The sequence below is a fragment of the Leuciscus leuciscus genome (genome assembly GCF_965113295.1).
Source record: "Leuciscus leuciscus genome assembly, chromosome: 20".
NCBI classification, from domain to species: domain Eukaryota; kingdom Metazoa; phylum Chordata; class Actinopteri; order Cypriniformes; family Leuciscidae; genus Leuciscus; species Leuciscus leuciscus.
In genome coordinates, this window is record NC_138744.1 from 29,731,286 (window position 1) to 29,752,697 (window position 21,412).

General features: G+C 38.3%; 1 protein-coding gene across 2 annotated transcripts in view; it reads right to left on the bottom strand.

Annotated features, from left to right (window-relative positions):
- LOC309484221 (uncharacterized protein) overlaps positions 1-21,412 on the bottom strand; it is a 45,111-nt gene that overhangs the window by 16,003 nt on the left and 7,696 nt on the right. For both annotated transcript variants that reach the window (XR_014200737.1, XM_082150513.1), the window contains exon 3: positions 13,816-13,986. Coding sequence is in view for 1 of the 2 variants with exons in the window: in XM_082150513.1 (XP_082006639.1) it covers positions 13,816-13,986 (171 nt within the window). In the remaining variant the exon portion in view is untranslated. The remainder of the gene's footprint in view (positions 1-13,815; positions 13,987-21,412) is intronic.

The following is a 21,412-nucleotide window of genomic DNA, read 5'->3' on the forward strand; positions in this document are numbered from 1 at the left end:
GCATGACGTCTGCATAGGTTCTGATTATGAAATGGATGGTTTCGCACTTAAAATCTGCTGATGAGCCACATTCAAAGTTCTTGTAAAATAGCACAAATACAGTAGGTATATAACACTTAGTAATGTCAGGGTGCCAAGTACTTCTTATAGAACATTCATTTCATTTCTGTTTTTTTCCCAATGCCTTTGAATCAGCTGGTGGTTTTTTTTTTTTTGTTTTTGGGATGTCCCAGACAGCAACATAGTGTTGGCTGAGATCCGTGGCCGTGTGGAATCCATGTGTACCAGATGTGGGCCGGATCTGGATCGACACTACGTTGCTGTCTGGGGTATGAATCAGTTCTCCTTAAAGATGTTGTTTATATGTCTATGTAGTGTTTTTAATATGCTTTAAGACAAAACATGTCACAAACTTGTAACCAATCATGTCAACGTGCCGGCGAGCTTTAGCATATCATTAACAGCGAACTAGCTGGGGTGTCTCGAGAGAAGCCAGGTTATCCCGGTATATTTTGATATGAAAAATTGGGTAGATTTAGCAATATAGCGGGTGTATGGTGTATATTACGATGCTATGAGGAACTCTATGCGTTTCTCCACTGATGATTTTTAGAAGGTAGCTATTTGACTCTGAGATAGTCGGGAACATGGTTTGTGTAACATTAGCAACACATTAGTTTGTTTGATAATGTAGTCAAGAAAAGGCTAATCATATTAATTACTATAATGTGTCCAGCGTTGTAAAGAGTGAAACCATTGTGCAGTGTTTTACTCAGTAAGTTGGTCTTGTGGATCTCTGAGCTGGTGTAAGTGAGGGGAGGCGGGGCTAATTAGCATATTAATGGCTCCGCATATACTAAATGAAGCAAGGGTGTATAGTTATGTTCAAGCAATTTTAAGGCATGAAGAAATTATTTCACAGGGGGAAAAATGTAATTTTGGTGATAAGAGATTAGTTAGGGATACAATTATTGACTAAAGGGGGACTTTAAGTTCACACATGCAGGAACCACAGGTGTAGAGATCGCAAATAAACAAAATCACACAATACTAACTTTTTGCCATTGCTTTATCATTTAAAAGCAAATGATCTTCTTCATATATTTTGCTCTAATAGCTTGCATCTTTCTTTAAAATGAATGCTACTTTGCTTGATGTTTTTTTTTAATCAAATGCAATGCCATTGAGACAATATTTTGTAATGCTTCAAACCATTAAAACATGGTAAACAGAGTAAAAGAGTTAGGCTAAATAACTTTGCTTCAACTTTGTTTGATTGATATTATTATTCATAAATGTAATTCATTTTTGAGGTCATATTTTTTTGCCACATACATGGCTATACAGTGCTTGTATTGCTGATATCATGATTTTACTCTCTTGTGGCTTATTGCTTTATTGTGCAACTGGCAAAGTTAAAAACTGTCTGGTGTAAATATTATTTGTATTATTTTGTATATTATATATTTCTATTTTTCCACTGTGTAAAAGCTGTTTGTTGGGGTCTTAGTGTGTTCAGAAGTCAAAGTATTTACTGGCGCCAGCGGTCTTTACCCTTGAACACCTAAAAGTCAAACTTGAAGTGCAGGAGTCAGTGGTTGGCAGAACCTCCCCTGACACTCGCTTGTTCAGGCCTCGGCCTCTGCAATTAAAGAGACACCTTTGCTTTTACAGCAATAATTGAAAAGTGTGAAGTAAATAGGGTCCAGTCAATAATAATTTCAGCACTTTCACTCCCTTCCTCCCAACACACACACACAAACTCTCTTGTGATTTACGGCTGTTCTCAGTCCTCTTCTATACACTGCACTTCACCTTTGTTCCTCTCACCATCAACATAATCCGCATTAATAAGTAGAGCTTGTAGTCTGTAACTGTAAGTCAAAAAAAAAAAAAAAAAAAAAAAAAAAAAAAAAAAAACAGCTGCCAGTACTTGAAAACAATGATTGCTAGACATAAGGTGATGAAGAGCTACTTTCATGTTGAAGTTTAAAGCTTTTGAAGGGAAACCAGCCTTTGCTTTGTTTAATACACATCTGGGAACAATCTACAACTTGATTAATCATTCGTTCAAGACAATATATCCATAATGGACTCCTTTTGCATCACCCATGAAGGAAAATTAGCTTCACATGTCAAAATCCACCTATAAAACTATTTATTGTTATTTATTTATTTATTTTTGCTATTTTAATCTGATTTAGTTGAGAAAAATTGAGAAAAATGTTTAACACTATGCAATAATGAAATGTATTTAAGTGAAGTAAACAACACTGGTTAGAATTATACTGTCTTTATTTCAATTTATATCTTTCAATTTATTTCTATATAGAACTATATAAATTGTGTGTGTGTGTGTGTGTGTGTGTGTGTGTGTGTGTGTGTGTGTGTGTGTGTGTGTGTGTGTGTGGTTCAGGTATTCCCATTATGTGAACAAAATCCCCACAATGATGTCAATTTCTGAAATCCTTGTCCTTGGTGGGATCTTTGTTGGTGCCCATGAGGAAACAGCTTATAAATCATACCAAGTTATGTTTTTTGAAAATGTAAAATTTCTGTGTGATGGGTAGGTTAGTGTTAGGGGAGATAATTTACTGTTTGTACAGTGTAAAAATCATTTTATTCTTGTCTCCATAAAACATGAAAACCTGTATGTGTGTGTGTGTGTGTGTGTTGTTGTGTTAAACAGCTTTTTTAACAGACTAACTGATGCTTCAGTTTGTACATATGGTTAATCTTCCAGGGGCCTGTACCATGAAGCCGGTTTAGGTGGCTAGCCAGCTATGTTTCAGTTTAGTTTCCGCCAACCCTGGGTTTTAGGTACTATGAAAGTAGCTTGGCTTGAATCGGTGTTCGTTGCCATGGTATCTTACGCTGCACGGCTAACCTGCTCCGGGGCAGGTTATGTTCTGGATTCAAGATCTCATACTGAAGTTTGACCAATCAGCTGAGAGCAAACATAGGTGACGTAACTTATTCCCAGTGTCTGTTGCAATGACTTCACCTTTTCTTCCAAATCCTGTGACATCTCAGCGCAAATTGTTTGACGAGCACTTCGTAAAGAAAGAGTTTTTAACATGACAAAATCCCCTTGCCTTTCCTGATAGTTACTTGTATGAAAGATACAGATTTTCCGCGGAAGGAGTGTCTTATCTTTGCGAACTTCTTGAGCCGCACATAAAGAATTTAACACGTCGAATTCATGCACTTACTGTACCGCAAATATTGCGTTGCGTTTTTTTGTTGTTGTTGCAAGTGGTACATACACACGCTGGGTGACGCACAGAAGCTCGGGGAAAACACGGTTTGTCGAACCATTCGTAAGGTGGTCCTCGCTCTGCAGGAGTACATGAATAGTTTCATTAATAGTGTTCCCCGGACATTTATCGGCCATGTCCATAAAAGAGGGCTTTTATAAAATTGCCGGTAAGATATATTGATAGGGTGACATCACATGAACACATTTTATTTAATTTTTTCAAAAAGCAAATTGCACAAATGTACTATACAATATAATACATGTTAAGAATTATTTTAAATCTTTATTATTATTCTGTTAATCTTTTGATAGGATTCCCTAGCTTTCTTAGTAGTACAAATACGTTCTATATTTATGTAAAATTATGTATATATGTATGTGTAGCCTATGTGTAATATAGCCTATAGTCTATTTTTATAATATATAAAAAATGTGCATGTATAATTTTTTATATATTATAAAAATAGGCTATAGGCTATATTACACATATAGGCTACACATACATAGGCCTACATCATTTTACATAAATATAGAACGTATTTGTTTAACTTACACATTAACAATCAGCAATCTTTCTCCAACAGTCTTCTCTTGCTTTGGCAGCAGAGACCGTACTGTTTTGAGCTTGAAATACATATTTAAATTCATCGTAATTCTGAATGATTATCTCTTGCTCCTCCGCGGGAAAATATATCGCTCACGCTCTACCCGCGATTGGTTGTTCAGCGTCGACGTCACTCTTTTATGTGCACGCGCGCGTGGAGTAATCATAGCTTAAGGATCAAAGCCTGAGTTGACAGAGAAAGTTGATGAGCTGCATCATGGTACCAATAAAGCCTGATTGCATCGGTTTGGTTTTGTCAACTCAAAACTAATCCTGTAACCCCGAGTTTGTTCAGCTACCTTCATGGTACAGGCCCCTGGTCTCCTGATGTAGAAAACACAGTAAATAATAAAGTTAAACCTCAAATATCCCGCCTGTCTGAGAAAGCCTGGCCCAGTTTCACAGACAGAGCTTAGATTAAGCCAGGATTAGGCCTTAGTTCAGGACATTTTAGGATATTTAAGTTGCTTTTATAAATGTGCCATATAGAAGAAAACATTACTTGTGTGTATCTTGAATCAAAATAATGGCATATTTTAAGATATCAGTGCATATTGCTTTCAGTTAAAACAACTCAAACATGCATTTTAGTCTGGGACTAGACTTAAGCATTGTCTGTGAAACTGGGCAAATGTGTCTTAAAGGTGCTCTAAGCGATGTTGGGTGACGTCACTTCTTGTTGACGTTTGAAGTATTGTCAAACAAAACGGAGGCTAGCTCGACCCTCCCTCCTCCTCATCCTGTCCCCTCCCCCTCCCTTGTGTGCTTTTCCAATGTAAATTCGGGAGTCGGGAATTTGCGTTCCTTCAACTTTTTCCCTCTTCTTTGCTATTTGTTCATCGGAACGTCATCTCTTTGGTCGTGTGTCGGCCATATCAAAATTCAAGAGAATATAATTCTAACGTTAGTCATTGTCTAGGACATCTCTCCTCTAGCTAACTTCCCTCTTCATGCTTCTCTCTCCTCCACTCCCCACACCCCCCTTCATGTGCACGCGCACTAACCCCCCAACCCCCACCCCAAAGTCATTCTTGTCGGTTATTGGCTAGAACACTGTTTGTTATGTTTCGTGGTCCAGGCTGGGCCTGTTTGTTTTTGTTGCCGTTTGTGGAGCCTGGGCTGTCTACAGAGACCGTGTTTTTTTTACAGTGTGTTCAGGGGACAGGCAGCTAGCGGATAATGAGGAGGTGTTTGCTGTACGTGACAAAAAATGTTCGGCCTAAAAAACTACTAAACAACTCATTATCTTACTGTCATCACCCTGAAAAAAATCAAATAAAGTATTGCTTAGACTTTCATAGATCATAAGACTTTGAGTTTGTTTCACTGAAGCATTAACTGTAACATATGTTCCTCCTAAATTTCTGTAGAATGAATAAACGTGGAAGTGAATTACTCAATCGCTGATTGTTAAATGAATGTGAAGAGCGGCTCAGATCATTTGCCGCCATGTTGGAGTTCAAATTGATTGATGTTTGATTGCAGATATTGGGACCTTAGCAAATCTGAACACAGATTGTGATATTTTTGAGATATGGCACTGAAAGAGGAGACAAATTGCTCCTTTTTCAGGAGAAATAAGGCTTTTAGAATGAAAATCAGAATGAGATTTATTGCCAAGTATGCTTACACACAATTACTGTTTCTTGGTGACAGAAGCTTCTAGTGCACAGACAAAAATAAGTCACAGATAATAAAAAAATAAAATAGATACAGTAAGTGAATAAAAAAAAATATTATATACAAATGCAAAATAGACAATATACGTATGTATGTACAAATATAATAGCAGGGGAATGTGAATAAGAAAAGAGGTAGGATATGTTAAATAAATATATGTATGTTGAGTATTAGAACTGTTAAATTCAACACCTCTGATAACATTTCATTCATAACGTCACATATTTTGTTTTCAAAGTAGCTTCACAGTAATAAACAGGAAAATAAAATAATCGTTGATGAAAACTTCACCAAATGTGAGACAAACTCAAATTCTGCTGTAAAGCAGCTCTAAAAAGACAATAGTATTTAACTCAATTTAGTTCAGTGTTGATTCAGTTCAGTTCAATAATTGTGTAAAGTTCATCAATTATGAAATGAGCTCAATGCAGCTATAAAGAAGCTCTTCAGAAGATAATGTTGGCATCATTCAGCTCAGTTCAGTTTAAATGTTGTTCTCATCCGATAGTGTCAGTGCAGTTAAATCGATAATATTACTGAATAAAAGTGTTGTTTCGTAATTATGAGCCTTTTAATGTGAAATGGAACAGGAGACGTGTGTGAAACCCATAAGGATGGTAAAGCCAGAGGATGTAGAAATGCTCTCGTTGTGTTGTGTGGATTTGGAGCTAGGTCATTGTCGGGAACATGGCTCTGTTCTCCCTTGGCCCACATGGCTCTGTGTACACAGGGCAGGAGACTGCCATCTTGCAAACTAATCTGCCCCCCTTGAAAGTGATAATTGGTTCCACAATACTGGCAAATCAACTACTAGTAATAATACATGAGGAAAACCCTGCAGTGCTTCAAAAATGACAGTTTACTAGCTATCAAAAATGTCTTTGAAGAAGGTTTTACTAATGTTCCCATTAAATTTATGAAAATGTGTTTTTAGCACACCGAAGCATTACCTGACTTTTTCCCAACACAAAGACCAGCCGATCAAACGGACGTGGTTCTGTATGCGTTGGCGTCCGATGTTGCACGCACATGTGAAACTAAGAACACTTTGTTACCTCTTTCCTTCCACCCTCTTGAAGCGTTAGCACAAAAGGCACTGTGCTTCAAACAGCAAGCTTAGCTTTAGGATTATGCCAGGAAAGCAGGGCTCTTCTTGGATTGGGCCTGTTGTGGCCCTTCTGGCCTGCTCCTCGCCCCCCTCTCTGCTCCCCTAATCTGATTTTTACCAGCCATCTTTGATCTAGTAGGGCCAAACCAGTTGGGTCTGCAAGTGCAGATGGAGAAAATTTGGAGATTAGCTGCTTTCCCTTACAGCTTTAGTGGCTAATACCTGATTAAGGGCCCAATCAAGCAATTGTCTCATGGTTGGCTATCGGAGGGCCACTGGCTCAAGAGGAGGGGGTGGATGAAGGTTGATTCGGTAATGGATACTCATTTTATCCTGGTCCACTAAGAAGATTAGGCCTCGGGTGTCACATTAGCCATGATCTCGGGGCCTGAGTTGGACCCTCAAAGCTTCTGGACATGGTGCTGCTTCAAGCTTTTGAGTAAACAAGACAGCTTGAATTCCAAGACCCCATGTTGTGGCATGAATAATATGCAGCCTTACAAAGTAGCTGAAGATCTCAGAGCATGGTGCGAAAGACCCCCTCCCTCTTCTTTTAAAAAGAGGCAAGATGATATTATCTGAAGCGAACCATCTGGTTTCAGTCAGAAGAAACAACCTGTGTAGATGGCAGGACCAAACATACCCCAGAGCTATCCCAGCAGTTACGCTTCCTATTTGGATTGCCTCCAACAATGTCCAGCGTCCATGAAATAGTGCCCACCCCCCATCCCCACACACTTTTTCTTTTCTTTTTTTTGCACCGTTTCTTGTTCATATCCTACTTCCTGAATCAGAATTTGAACGCACTACTATTCAAAAGTTTGGGGTTTGAATTAATACTTTTATTCAGCAAGAATGAATCAAATTGCTCGAAAGTGACAAAAGATTTATATTTCAAATGAATGCCATTCTTATAAACTTTCAGCAAATCAGCATAGTAGAATGATTTCGGAAGGATCATGTGACACTGAAGACTTCACTCTATATCACTCACAGGAATAAATTACATTTTAAAATATATTCGAAAAGAAAATGGTTATTTTAAATTCAAATAATATTTCACAATTTTTACTGTATTTTTGAACAAATAAATGCAGCTAAACACCGTAGTGTACTTTGTACATCCAATACGTCACAGTACTAAAATATGAATCATAATGTAAAATGAATTTGACATCCAATCATTTCCTGTCTCCAGGGTCTTTCAACCGTTCCACCCAACTAGACATTAATCCACAACGTGAAAAGTGGGAAAGTGGCCCCTCTACATATTCCTGTCATTTTCAAGTAGAGGTGAGTGACTGCCAAAAGATTAAAGCAGAACAGTGGCAAGGACAAAATTCCCCAATTAAGACCCTAAAATATGCGGCTAATACTGAGCTATAGCTGACAAACCATTGCGGAAAATTGCGTTTTGACCAGGGGCTTTCTTTATGAGCAATTTGCCCTGAGTGGGGAATGAATTTGCTTCAATGACAACTGTTTATGTAGCCTTGTTAGGGAGACTTGTTTAGAGCCATTCGAAAGCCCATTACTGTATGAATATCATGGGAAACCAGCACTCAATATAATGCAGCAGTGCTTTGAGAGTCATTAAAAATGCTCTCAAAGACAGTCATAAGCAGCCCTGTCAAATATCGCACACTTTTTATTGCAGAAAATGAGAACGACGAGCAATGCTAGCAATTCTCTGGCACCTGGGCAGCTCCTGTTCAATGTTTTAAGTCTAGAGGGAGGGTTTTCCTGAAGAGCATAGAGTATCAATTTCCTCAGTGTTTTATCTCTTTAACTCTGTGCCGGTGGGGATGCACGAACGGGGGGGCTCTCACCAATTACCTCCTGCATCTCTTTGTTCTTATTTCTAGTCCTCAAGAAATAGCGACGAAGCCTGATTATGCAGGCCCTTTATACACAAAAATAAATAAGCTGACATTATGGTGATTACTACCTTACCCTGCTCTGTTTTGTTCTGTCGATGTAAACTCCGGCCCTGATGAGATTCTCCTCTCATTACCCGAGACCTTTATCTGAGTCTTGTTAGTATAAGCAGCCACTTTGTGCTCTAAAACTACTGAATCGGTCCTTTCTGTCCAATTAATTACTGAGGAGGAAACAATCTTGTTACTTAACCACTTGGATTTTACGCCTTAAAGTGGAAAATGGTGGCGAACAGTTGTTTGCGCTGGTTTAAAAGAGGTAGTGGAAGAAAGAGCGAGTGAAAGAGATGCATTTGGGCTAAGGTGGCAATTAACTTGATTAAAAAGTTATTTCTCATTAATGGAAGAGCATTTCATTAGCAATGCCGAGGTCTTGGGTTTGATTCCAAGGAAGTGCACTGATCAAATGTGTACTGGATACACCGAATGTCGCTTTGAATAGAAGTGGATCAAATGAAGTAGATAAAGTTTTAGGTTCAGATAAAACCTGACGTTCTGGGGAAAGTTATGCAAGACAATGATACTAAACCCACATTAGCAAGGGAGTGGTCAATGTCCTTCAACAACTCAAAGACGGGTTAGTTCACCTTTCTGTGTAAAGCACTTTGAATTACCATAGTGTATGAAACGTGCTATATAAATAAACTTGCCTTGCCTTACCACTTCCAAGCCCCAGAAATGTAGTAAATACATCATTACAGTAATCCATGTGACTCCAGTGGTTTAACCTCAACTTTATGAAGCAACTTGAGTGCTATGTTAGCGTAAAAAAGCATAATTTACCACGTTATTTACACAATATTCAAGTTCACGAGAACACCACAGAGCATGCGTGTTGTATTGATGCGAAAGCAGACATTGTTGTGTTTTTGCGTAAACGTGTTGGAGATTAATGAGCACTCACACCTCTTCATAAAACTGGTTAAACTGGAGTCACATGGATTACTTTTATGATGTCTTTACGACCTTTCTAGGGCAATGTAGCTGTCAATGGAGGGACAGAAAGCTCTCAGAGTTCATTAAAAAGATCTTCATTTGTGTTCCGAAGATGAATGAAAGTCTTACAGGTTTGGAACGACATGAAGGTGAGGAATTAATTTTCAGTTTTGGTTGAACTAACCCTTTAAGAATCTCTGAATTTGAAACTGTGATGTGCGAGCAACATCTGAACAACTTGGAGCAAATCTGCTGTCTAGAATGAGTAACACCTGAACAATTTGTAGAATCTGCACATAAAAATTATTATTCGAAAATATCAGTGATAGGAATATCCACAGAGTGTTAAATCTCAGTGTAAGATGTGGGATTCAGCATTGGGGAATGAGAATTTTGCAAGGCACTGCACACAGATATTGTCATGGTCATGGCCTGAAGTAAGTTTGCGCAGTAGAACGTGGCAGTGTTTTCCTCGGGGAGGGCTGAGTTAGCACCTCTGTTCTCCTCTGGTCAGCTAATGAGAGAGGCCTGCGGTTCTGCCCCTCAACCCCCTCCGACTGGAATCGATCCCTGATGTCAGAGGCCGTACATTTGGCCTGCTAAGCCACCCACTCCCCTGTGAGCCAAATTAGCGCCCTAACACACCGGGGCACCAGCGGTAGCCATTGTGTGTTCAGACTCAAGCGGCCTGGTTTTCGGGACACTCGATCCCGCAGGAACGCACTTGAAGTTAATGAAGAGTTAATATCCAGAACACTGCATACAGAGCCTTAATATCAATGAATGTTAAAACTCTCACTCTGTATCATAAAATTTTGTTTAAAATATGATTCATTGTATTTGAAAACACAGCCGCAGACCAGGGTTATTATAGTTAACTAAAACTAAAACCGTACATAAACTTGAAATAAATGGACATAAATGGATATAAATGGAATAAAACTTTAGCTGAAGTAAAATAAAATATAAAAAAAATATATATTATACGTATTTTCAGCTAGTTTAACTGTTTAAAGTTTAACTTTAAGCACTAAAAACAACTAAAACTGAAATAAAAGTTAATGAAAACTATATAGACATTTAAAAAACACAGATGACAAAAATACACAACAAAATTACTAAAACTTCAACTACAATTAAAATGAAGACAGAAAATATAAAAACTGAAACTAATTCAAAATATTAATAAAAAAACTAAAACTTCATGTACACAATCATAAAAAACTACAAAAATATAATACAACTTCACCTACAATTAAAATGAAAACAGAAAATATATAAATATATAAATAAAAAATATAAAACATTAATAAAATATAAAACTTCAAGTACACAATTCAAAAAAAAAAAAAATACTACAAAAATATAATAAAACTTCAACTACAATTAAAATAAACAGAAAATATTAAACATAAAAACTAATTCAAAATAGTAATACAAATGTATTCAAAATATATTCATAATTAACAATTAATAATAATAAAATGTAGGAAAAAAAAACTATAACAGTATCTCGATTATACTAAAATAACACAGTTGTAGTCCAATATTGTATAAAACTACTGTCTGACTTACAGTAGAAGGGACTTCTAGGGACTTCCTGACAAACTTTGTTACACAATTTTGTATATGTAAAAACACTAAAGGTGTCAAACACTCTGGAAAAACATTCAGGATGTAAATGTTATTTGAAAATAAAAACATAATAAAATGTTTTTTTAATTTTTTATTTTAATTTTTTTTTATTGAATCACTGAAATTGAAATTATGAACTGATGTTGCGTGTAGGACTGGGTGATTAAACAGCTCTATTACTAAAAGCATCTGTAAATATAAATGCATTTTATCTTGTTGAAATATCAAAAAGATATCTGAATGTATTCTGTCAGACAATTCAAGCGTTCAACAATGCCTTCTTGAGCTTGAAATCTGTTGAAATTGTTATTCACCCCCACCAGACAGTGTACAAAGAGAAGATTAGACAATTTATTTTGCTATTTATTATTCAGAGGTAATGAATCCTTCTCTGTAAAATTGAGATCTGCATTTAGCTGTCAGCATCATTTTGGATAAGGGATGACTGACATTTGCTCCGGGTGCCTTGCGGGTATTTGTTTGGTCTCTCGTCTCAGACGTTTGAGTGAGTGATAGATTATTCCACTCCTAGATTATGTTGTGAAATATTCAAATGATCATTTCGTCTGCGGGGGCAAACACGAGACCCACAGAAATGGATTTATTGTTTGTATATTATGAGGCCTTTGGTGGCCCTTGCTTTAGGAGGACACTCCTGTGAGCGGCTTCGGGAGATATTTGGAGTCAGTCAGGTTTACTCTACATTTTAAGGCGGAAAATGTAACGGTACTTATGATTTGAGTCAATTAATACTTATCTCAACACTCAATGTTGATCGTTTGTTGACAATTATTAGTCAAAATTAAAGAAATGCTTTGTGTGTGCGTGTGCGGTTCTGGGAAACCCTACGTTATTGGGACAAAATATCCCCACAAAGATAGAAATATTATTTAGGAACCTTTTTTGGTCCCCATGAGAAAAACAGCTTATAAATCATACTAAGTGATGTTTTTTGAAAATGTAAACATGCATAAAGTTTTGTGTGATGGGTAGGTTTAGGGGTTGGGTTAGTGTAAGGGGAGAGAATATACAGTTTGTGCAATATAAAAATATTATGTCTATGGAAAGTCCCCATAAAACATGAAAATACAATGATGAGAGTGTGTGTGTGTGTGTGTGTGTGTGTGTGTGTGTGTGCGTGTCCGTGTGCATGTGCGTGTGTGTGTGGTCCTGGGAAACCCTACGTTATTGGGACAAAATGTCCCACAAAGATGGAAATATCCTAAATACTTGTCCTTTTAGGAAAATTGTCTTGTCCCCATGAGAAAAACAGCTTATAAATCATACTAAGTGATTATTGAAAATGTAAAAATGCTGAAAGTTTTGTGTGATGGCTAGGTTTAGGGGTTGGGTTAGTGTAAGGGGAGAGAATATACAGTTTGTGCAATATAAAAATATTATGTCTATGGAAAGTCCCCATAAAACATGAAAATACAATGATGAGAGTGTGTGTGTGTGTGTGTGTGTGTGTGTGTGTGTGTGTGTGTGTGTGTGTGTGTGTGTGTGTGTGTGTGTGTGTGTGTGTGTGTGTGTGTGTGTGTGTGTGTGTGTGTGTGTGCGTGTCCGTGTGCATGTGCGTGTGTGTGTGGTCCTGGGAAACCCTACGTTATTGGGACAAAATGTCCCACAAAGATGGAAATATCCTAAATACTTGTCCTTTTAGGAAAATTGTCTTGTCCCCATGAGAAAAACAGCTTATAAATCATACTAAGTGATTATTGAAAATGTAAAAATGCTGAAAGTTTTGTGTGATGGCTAGGTTTAGGGGTTGGGTTAGTGTAAGGGGAAAGAATATACAGTTTGTACAGTATAAAAAAAATATAATGTCTATGGAAAGTCCCCATAAAACATGAAAACACAATGATTAGTGTGTGTGTTTGTGTGTGTGACTGCCAACTGGCATCGACACGCTTGAAATGCGCACGGGAAACATGTTTGGAATATTTGAATTTTAAATTTTGTGTCATGGGCCGAGGCGAAAAAGAACAAAAAAATAAATAAATAAAAAAACAGACTAATTCACCTGTTCTGCCAAGATCTCTTTGCCACAGTGAAAATCTTCAATTTAGTCAGTAAACCTGGGTTACTATTAGAAATGACAGCTGAACTTGATGAAATTGTACGATCAATTGGAAAACAAAATTGCAATCAGACCAACATGATTTCCTGGTGCTCAGACCATGCTAATTCAGCTTCCAAACACGGGTAAATGTATTTAAACAGCATAATGGCATATTACCATGCGGTCCTCCTTTTTTCACTGTTTGCTTCCCCCATTAATCTCAAACTTCTATTTGCATGTAAATGTGGTCATATTTTATATCATCAAAATACATGAGGCTCTGCCGCATAGTTGCGTGCGTGTGTGTGTGTGTGCTCGTGTGTGTTTGTGTGTGTGCGTGCGTGTTGGGCGAGGGGCATGGGGCATGGGAGACAGAAAAAAGAGAAATACCGAGCCAAAGTAATTCATTGAACTCTGATGCACAATTACTGACATTTATGAGGAATTTCAAAGGGGTCAGTCCTGGCTGGGGTCGGAAAATGAAGAAATCAACAGGGAATGATATCAATACGGCAGCAGTTGGAGGCAGAGAGTTAGTAGCAGGTGTTAAAGGGTCACATAATGATTAATAGTGCGAGAGCAGGGGTTTCTCACCCACAAGCGCCGGGACCTGAACCTTCAAGCTCAATAACGGAAGGGCTGTTCCAGGCTTCTGTCCTCTCACTCCCTCTCTTTCCCTGCTGGTATAAAAAGCAGAGATTGCTGATTCCCACTTTAACAACTTGAGAGCCCAAATCCAGAGGGACTCCGTCACACTGCTCGAGTCTGCTCAAGTGAGAGAAAACGGGACGAGGGGGAGTCCAGGGGAAAGAGAGAGGGGAAAAAGAAGAGGGGAGGGAGAGACACAGCAATGATAAAGGCTTAATTGCTTGGCCATCACTATTTCATATGCAGTTTATCCTTTATAATGCCTGGATACCCCAGAAGCAGCACATTCATTTTACATCATGTAATATGTAATGTAATGTAATGTAATGTACTGTATATATATATATATATATATATATATATATACAGTACATTACATTGATCAAAAGTGACAGTAAAGATGTTTATAATGTTACAAAAATGTATTAAAAAGAATAAAATATTTATCTTTAAATATCATTAACATATATTATATTTAAAGGTATAGTGGAGGATCTTTCCGAATTTTAGATAAGACCCGCCCTCTCCACTTTTTGAATAAGTTTGATTGATTCACCAGAATGATTGACAATTAGGAGGACCAATAGTATAGGTGATCCACCCGGAAGTAAAAAAATCCTCCGCTATACCTTTAAATATCATTTAAAGGGCAGAATATACAAATATTTTAAAATATATTCAAAGAGAAACAGTGTAAATATAAAACAGTTTTTACTGTATTTTTGATCAAACAAATGCAGCCTTGATGAACATAATGGACTTATTTCAAAAACAACAATCATCTCAATTACTTCAAACTTTTGGCCTGTAATGTATATAAATGTTTTTTTTTGTTTTTTTGGTGAAACACCAAAGGAGATTCAGATTTATGTATTTATTTTTCATATAAAGACAGTTTATCCTGTGGTCCATATGACTCGTGCGCTATATTCTGAGTCTGTCAATCAATATGGCTTAGATTTGTTTAGTCAGTTTCTCTCACAAAGGTATTACTTCATAAGATTTCGCATGAACAAGGCAGACTAGCTACTTCTATGGTGCTTTTTGAGCTTGGTATCGTTTGGAAAGAGCTGCTTGAATATTATTTTGTGCTTCTACAGAAATTAATAACATCATACGAGTTAGACAGTGAGTAAATAATGTTTTTGGATGTCCTATTCCATAAGATTGGTGTTGTGTTGATGATGGAAAATCAAGGGTTTCACTTTATTTTGATGGTCCCTTTAACACATTCTGCTGACTATAAGTAACGTTGCACCTACATGTCTACTAACTCTCAGTAGAGTGTATTAGTATTAGTATTAGTAGACTTGTAGGGATAGGGTTAGAATAAGTTGACATGTAGTTGCAAAGTTACTTATGGTCAGTAGAATGTCTGTTGGAGGACCATCACAATAAAGTTTTATCAGATATTAAAGGGATACTTCAACGATTAGCATTAAGCTTTGTATCAGTAGAAACCCGGTAGTATTTTCGAATGACCGTGCTTCCCTTCCTCATGTCCCCCAGAGACGAGAGATTTCTGTATTGTGTGTCTGGAAAAAAACCTCAGATGTCGCAAAAATCTTCATTTTGTGTCATCGGAGGCTTTTTTGTCCAGAGGCGAGAGACTACAGCCAGTAGGAGGAGCTCGTTCTGCATGTGTTCAACCCGCCCGTAGGGGGATCTCACGATAAAACGCCGTCTGTTCAGTTTCGAGTCAACTAGTAGCCTAGTTGTATCATTTCTTCCGATACTGCCCTCTGTAACCGGTAGGCATGGCTTGGGAGTGGCCTCGTAGGGCAGCGGAGCAAGTGCATTCTGGGAGTTTTTGTCTTTCATCCCCATGAAGATCCATTTTCTTAAGTCTTAAGGCACCAACTTCTAAAATAATTTCACATTTCTACTACATAAATGACCCAATTTAAATACACATTCATCTTTCCAGCAGTGGAATATCCCTTTAAGCAGAGTCTATTACTCAAATGACAGTTAGTTGACATGTAGTTGCAAAGTTAATTCTAGTCACCAGAATGTTTAAAAGGGACCATCAAAAGGAAGTGTTACCAAATCAAGTAATAGTTTTACTCTGTATGCATTGTGATTCCTTATATAAAAAAAAGGGAAGCGAATTTATCAGAAATCCTCTGTTGTTCAGCGACTCGATCCGATTCATTTGGAAAACACGAGCCCGACGTCACATCGGATGGCACAGCATTTTAGCTTCACTGATGTTATCAGGTGGAAGAGAGCGAGAGCGAGTCAGAGAGTGGTCTATAATAAGAGATATAATGAAGTGAATGGCAGCCGAACAGCTCTGATGCCGCTCTCCCTCTGCGCTCAGGCCCTTATTAACAGAGTCAGGCCCCGCCATCATTATCCAGTAAAAAGCCTGATGATTGGCCGCTCGCTGGCAGGCCCCTGGTGGCTGTCTTTGTCACCGATACGCCCGATGTGGAGGGGGAAGAGAGAGAATAGAGCTTCACTTTTTCTGTCAAAACTAGCTTGGCCAAATGTTATCATTTTAAATGCCATGAAAGCAGAGGGTGCACAGGCCTAGGGGGTATACACATCCCCATATGCTAGTGACAGTGATACAAGTGTAATTCTAGACTATTAGAGTGACACAGAGGATCATTTCTGCCCCAGAACATGAGACAGCTGAGGGGCTTATGCGGGACAGGCTGTCACGCTATAAAAATTTAAGAAATTCTTTAACCTGCCCTGCTTGCCTGATACCTCGAACCCTCCCCACCCACCTTGAATATTTTATGGACCAAAATGATTTATTAACTTGAGACAGGTAGCGCACCGAGAGGCCAGGTAGAGCTGCGCCGAGGACTGCGGGGTGAGACCAACAGGGTGCTTCATCTATCAAAAAAAGAGCTCGGAGTGGATGGAAACCTCATTTGTAACTCCCGGCTAATGGCAGCGCTTCGTTTACAGGTTACGGGGCGGTGCAGGGCACTCTCCCATATTGTTATTCCTCAAAATATGATTCGGTGTTGCACGAGACTGTTCTGGAAATGATTAGAAAGTCAAATAATAAAAATAAAAAGTTAATTTATTCACCATGAATCATGTTTAAATATCAGAATGAACACTTGATGGACATAATTATACATGTACTTATAATCTGTTGGGTTTAAATTATTTGACAAATGCAGTAAAAGCTATTTATTTTATATTTAAGATATATCAATATGTGCTGTGGCTCTTCTACAGTTTACAAAAGCAGATTTGGTAAGTGGTTTTTTTTTTGTTTTTTTTTTTATAATTCCTTCAAATGTGATAGTGTTACACAGGATTATTGTTAATAGGACCCCAAGCTTTATTAGAAAGTCAAATCAAAAGCCCACCATTCACCGTAATCCGTATTTAAATATCAGAGTAAACCATTTATGGACATAATTATATGTGGCATTTGCTTACTTACAATGTATATTGGTTAAATTGGTAGATTTGATTATTTGGCAGATAAATGGGTTTCATTTTATCTTGGTGATCTCTTTAACACATTCTGTTGACTATAAGTAACGTTGCACCTACATGTCTACTAACTCTCATTAGAGTGTTAGTAGAGTATTAGTAAACTGGTAGGGTTAGGGTTAGAATAAGTTGACATGTAGTTGTAAAGTTACATTAGTCAGTAGAATGTCTGTTGGAGGATCATCACAATAAATAGTTAGCAGACATGTAGTTGCAAAGTTACCTATAGTCGACAGAATGTTCAAAAGGGACCATCAAAATAAAGTGTTATCTATAAATGTACATTAGATGTATATCACTTTGTGAGGCAGTGCCTCATCTACAGGTTACAAAGCACCCCCATTTTATAATTCCTCCAATACGATATCTTGTTACATAAGACCTTATTCTTTAAATTTAGATTTATTTAGTGAATTTCAGTTACACTTAATTTCGATGTTCCGCTTTAGAAATGTCACTAACTATGTAACTACGTAACTTTGCAACAACATGTCAACTAACTCTCATCAGAGTATCAGTAGACTGTTAGGTTAGGGTTAGGGTTATTAGAATAAGTTGACATGCAGTTGCAAAGTTGCTTATAGTCTGTTTGGGAGCATCAAAATACAGAGTTAGCAGATATTAAGCAGACAGTCTACTAATACTCTAATTCGAGTAAGTAGATGCAAAGTTACTTCAAAGGACCATCGAAATAAAGTGTTTCCTTAATTTCTTCAAAAACATCCAATAACATTCAAAAGTTTGGGTTTGGTAAAAATTGTGGTAACACTTTACTTAAGCTGTTATGTATAATGCATTATAAAGATAGTCATAATGTACTTTATAACGCGTTGTATCTTTTCATAAATAATTGTAACCAAAGTTTAAATGCACTATAATATTTGCAGACTCCTTGTTACATCTAAAAATGTTTGTTTGTCATTTGTTTTAATGCATTAAATGCACATTTTCTAAAGGTGTGTTCAGTGAATAGATTATATATAATATATAAGTATATAAGTATATGAGTATTATATATCTGTGGTTACAATTATTCATGAGACCATACAATGTATTATAAGGTGCATTACAAGGCATAAATAATGTATTTAAAAGTGCATTGTATACAAAAGGCTTTACGTAAAGTGTTGCCAAGATGTTTAACGTTTTTGAAAAAAGTATCCTGTGCTCACTAAAACTGCAGTTTAAAAAACAGCAATATGGTGCAATATCATAATAACTGTTTTCTATTGTAATATATTTTAAACTGTAATTTATTCCTGTGATGCAAAGCAGAATTTTCAGCATCATTACTCCAGTCTTCAGTGTCACATGATCCTTCAGAAATCATTCTAATACGCTTATACGCTCTGATTAGTATCAATGTTAAAAACAGTTGTGCTGCATCATACTTTTTATGGAAACTGTGATACATTTTTTTTCAGGATTATTTGATAAATAGAAATCATTTATTTATAGGAACATACAATTATACATATATATATATTAAGAGTCTTGTGTGCAAAATGTTAATCAAACTGTAATGTCAAACAATTTGCCTTGACGGAAATTGAATAGAGTTTCTTCCATGTACCATTAGAGATTTGTTCTGGTTATAGCACATTAGAGTCTCATGTCAGTGGTGTTGTGCAGAATTAGTCTATTGCAGTGATAATCCAACGGTTTTAAACATACTCATTGCTCATGATGTGCCCATGAGGGGTTTATGACATCTAATCCTTCAGCTAATGAAGCCTCTAATGCCTTTTATTCACCGCTGAATTTAACCCAGACACTTTCTGTCCATCTCACATTCGTCATTCAAGCCTCCGTGCGGCTCACTGCGATCGACAGCGTTTGGCCAACAATGTCAAAGGGGTCAGCGAGGGCCCGGCACTGGAGAGGCCGTGGAGAATGAAAAACAGCCCTCCTCACCATCTGAATGCAGCGTCCATAGATCGCAGCAGACTGGCACAGCGGTCCGTTGGGGACGGCGAGAGAACAAAAGCCGTCCTTCTGCTAATTGACTGCAAAATTAGCCGGGCTTCCCAGTGGGACCAGCGCAAGACAGCAGCAGATGGAGCCGGACCGGACACTCTGGTGGAAAGAGCTCTCCCAACCTGCTGAGAGCCTGCCCACAATTATGGGTCACAACACTTCTTGTTTAACAGAACGCACTGAAGCACCGAAATCAGGGCAAAAGATTTAAAGGTCAGGGACCTGAAGTGCGGGAGCCAAGGGAGAGACAGGCACTCGAGAGCGCGCCATTGTTGCAGAGGATCTGTTCTATTCCGCCTTGGGATATGCAATTGTCACCTTTGGAGATTTCAAGAGGCGTTGGAGTGTTTAAAAAGACCTGCACACCGATGTATCTGTGGGGCTTAATTTCTCAGACTCTCCGAACCACCAAAGACAAGTCATTTACAAATATTCCCCCCTAAACCTGGAGTTGTGAAAGGCTTCAAATGTCTCCCAGGGCTTCTGTGGTGTCATTGAACAAAAAAGTGCCTGGAGTGACTTTAGACTGCGTATACCCTTTATTGCAAAGTCAAATTCAAATCATAGCAGAAGTTTGTAAGGAGAGCGGTGAGAAGTATCTCGAGCGTCGAGTTGCGGGAGCAGATGAAAGGCAGGAGAGGACAGGCTAAATATTTGGCAGTCTTCACAGAGGCCTGTTAAAGGGAGCGGAGCAGCGTTCCCCAACCCTTGAATAAACAAGTAGCTGGTGTCGCTGTGAAGTTGAATTACATAGCTCAAAGCGCTTTCTTCCACTGGCAAAAAGCATTCCCCTTTCTAGGGATTACTCTGAGGAATGTATTTACTGTTTCTCTCCCTCGCCTGCTCGCTCTCCTCCATAAAGGATATATGGAAATCAGAGGGCTACAGACAGCACTCAGAAGCCGTTTTGAAATGCCGAGAAGGGTGGAGAGAAAACTATATTGTCCTTTTGAGGTGGGTGGATGCTTTCCACTCCACCTCACCATGACTGTCATAGTAATCTGATATGACAAATTCACATACAGTGGATTAGCGAGCGGCGGAGAAAGCCCGAGCGCTTAATATTTGTTGATGTTGCTTTTATCTGGCGGCTCTGTGTCCTGGGGCCGCAGTTACCTTGGCGATGAGGATATAACCGTTTCCCGAAATTCCAAGGAGATGGGTGCTCCTGGAAATTCCTGGGCCCGTCACTTTGTGCGCGCCGTAGCAATCTTTGATGTTCCCAGACTCTTGATGTCAGGCTATGAAAAACGCTTAGCTCGATTTAAGCCTCTCGCAAAAAAGGGCTAACAACTGTAATTAAATCATTAAATTCTTGTCTACGCTTCACAGAGCATAGAGAAAATTAACTTCCCACCAACCTCATTTTCTACTTGAACATGAAATAATGATTTTTTGCTCACATAATTACAAAGCTAACATCTGATAGAGTCAGCATCCAGAGGGGATTATCACATGCATGAGTATTAGACCTCATTACCAGCTTGACTGCAAAATTATTACATCTTGTAATTGGATGGTGAGATTTATATACAGATTGGCCGGGTTTCTGTAAGATTGTAATTACAGGCTTCATTGGTTCGCTACTTATCGGAACTTCACAGAGAAAACAACTGCTAGAATGAAATGAGCATTTCATTAACCTATAGCCTTATCATGGGAAAACCTGTGTAACGCTCATGTATGCATTAACATAAATAGGATCGTTCATTTCTCCGGCAGATAGGGCCTAGCCTCGCTTTGGCCGGGATCCGGGCCGGGAGCGGGGGGTCGCTGGGGCGGGGGGCCCCGGCCCCGTCTCATTTGCCTCTTGTAATCCATGTAGATGGAGAGAGAAAACACTAAATTAGTTGTCTATTTCACGAGGATGAACTCAATACATCCACTACTTAAAGACTAACCGGCTGTGAAAGCGCTCGTTTCGCGAGAGGCGAGCCGGAGCTTCGGCCGTGGTGTCTCCTCTGATGTTCTTTTCGCTGTTAACAAAATCTCTGGCCTTGTTCCCCGCTCGAAAACAACGGCAGCTGGAGATTGGATGCCCACATAAATAACCCCCTTACACAATGACACTGCAGGATCGATCCAGATTTGATGGGTA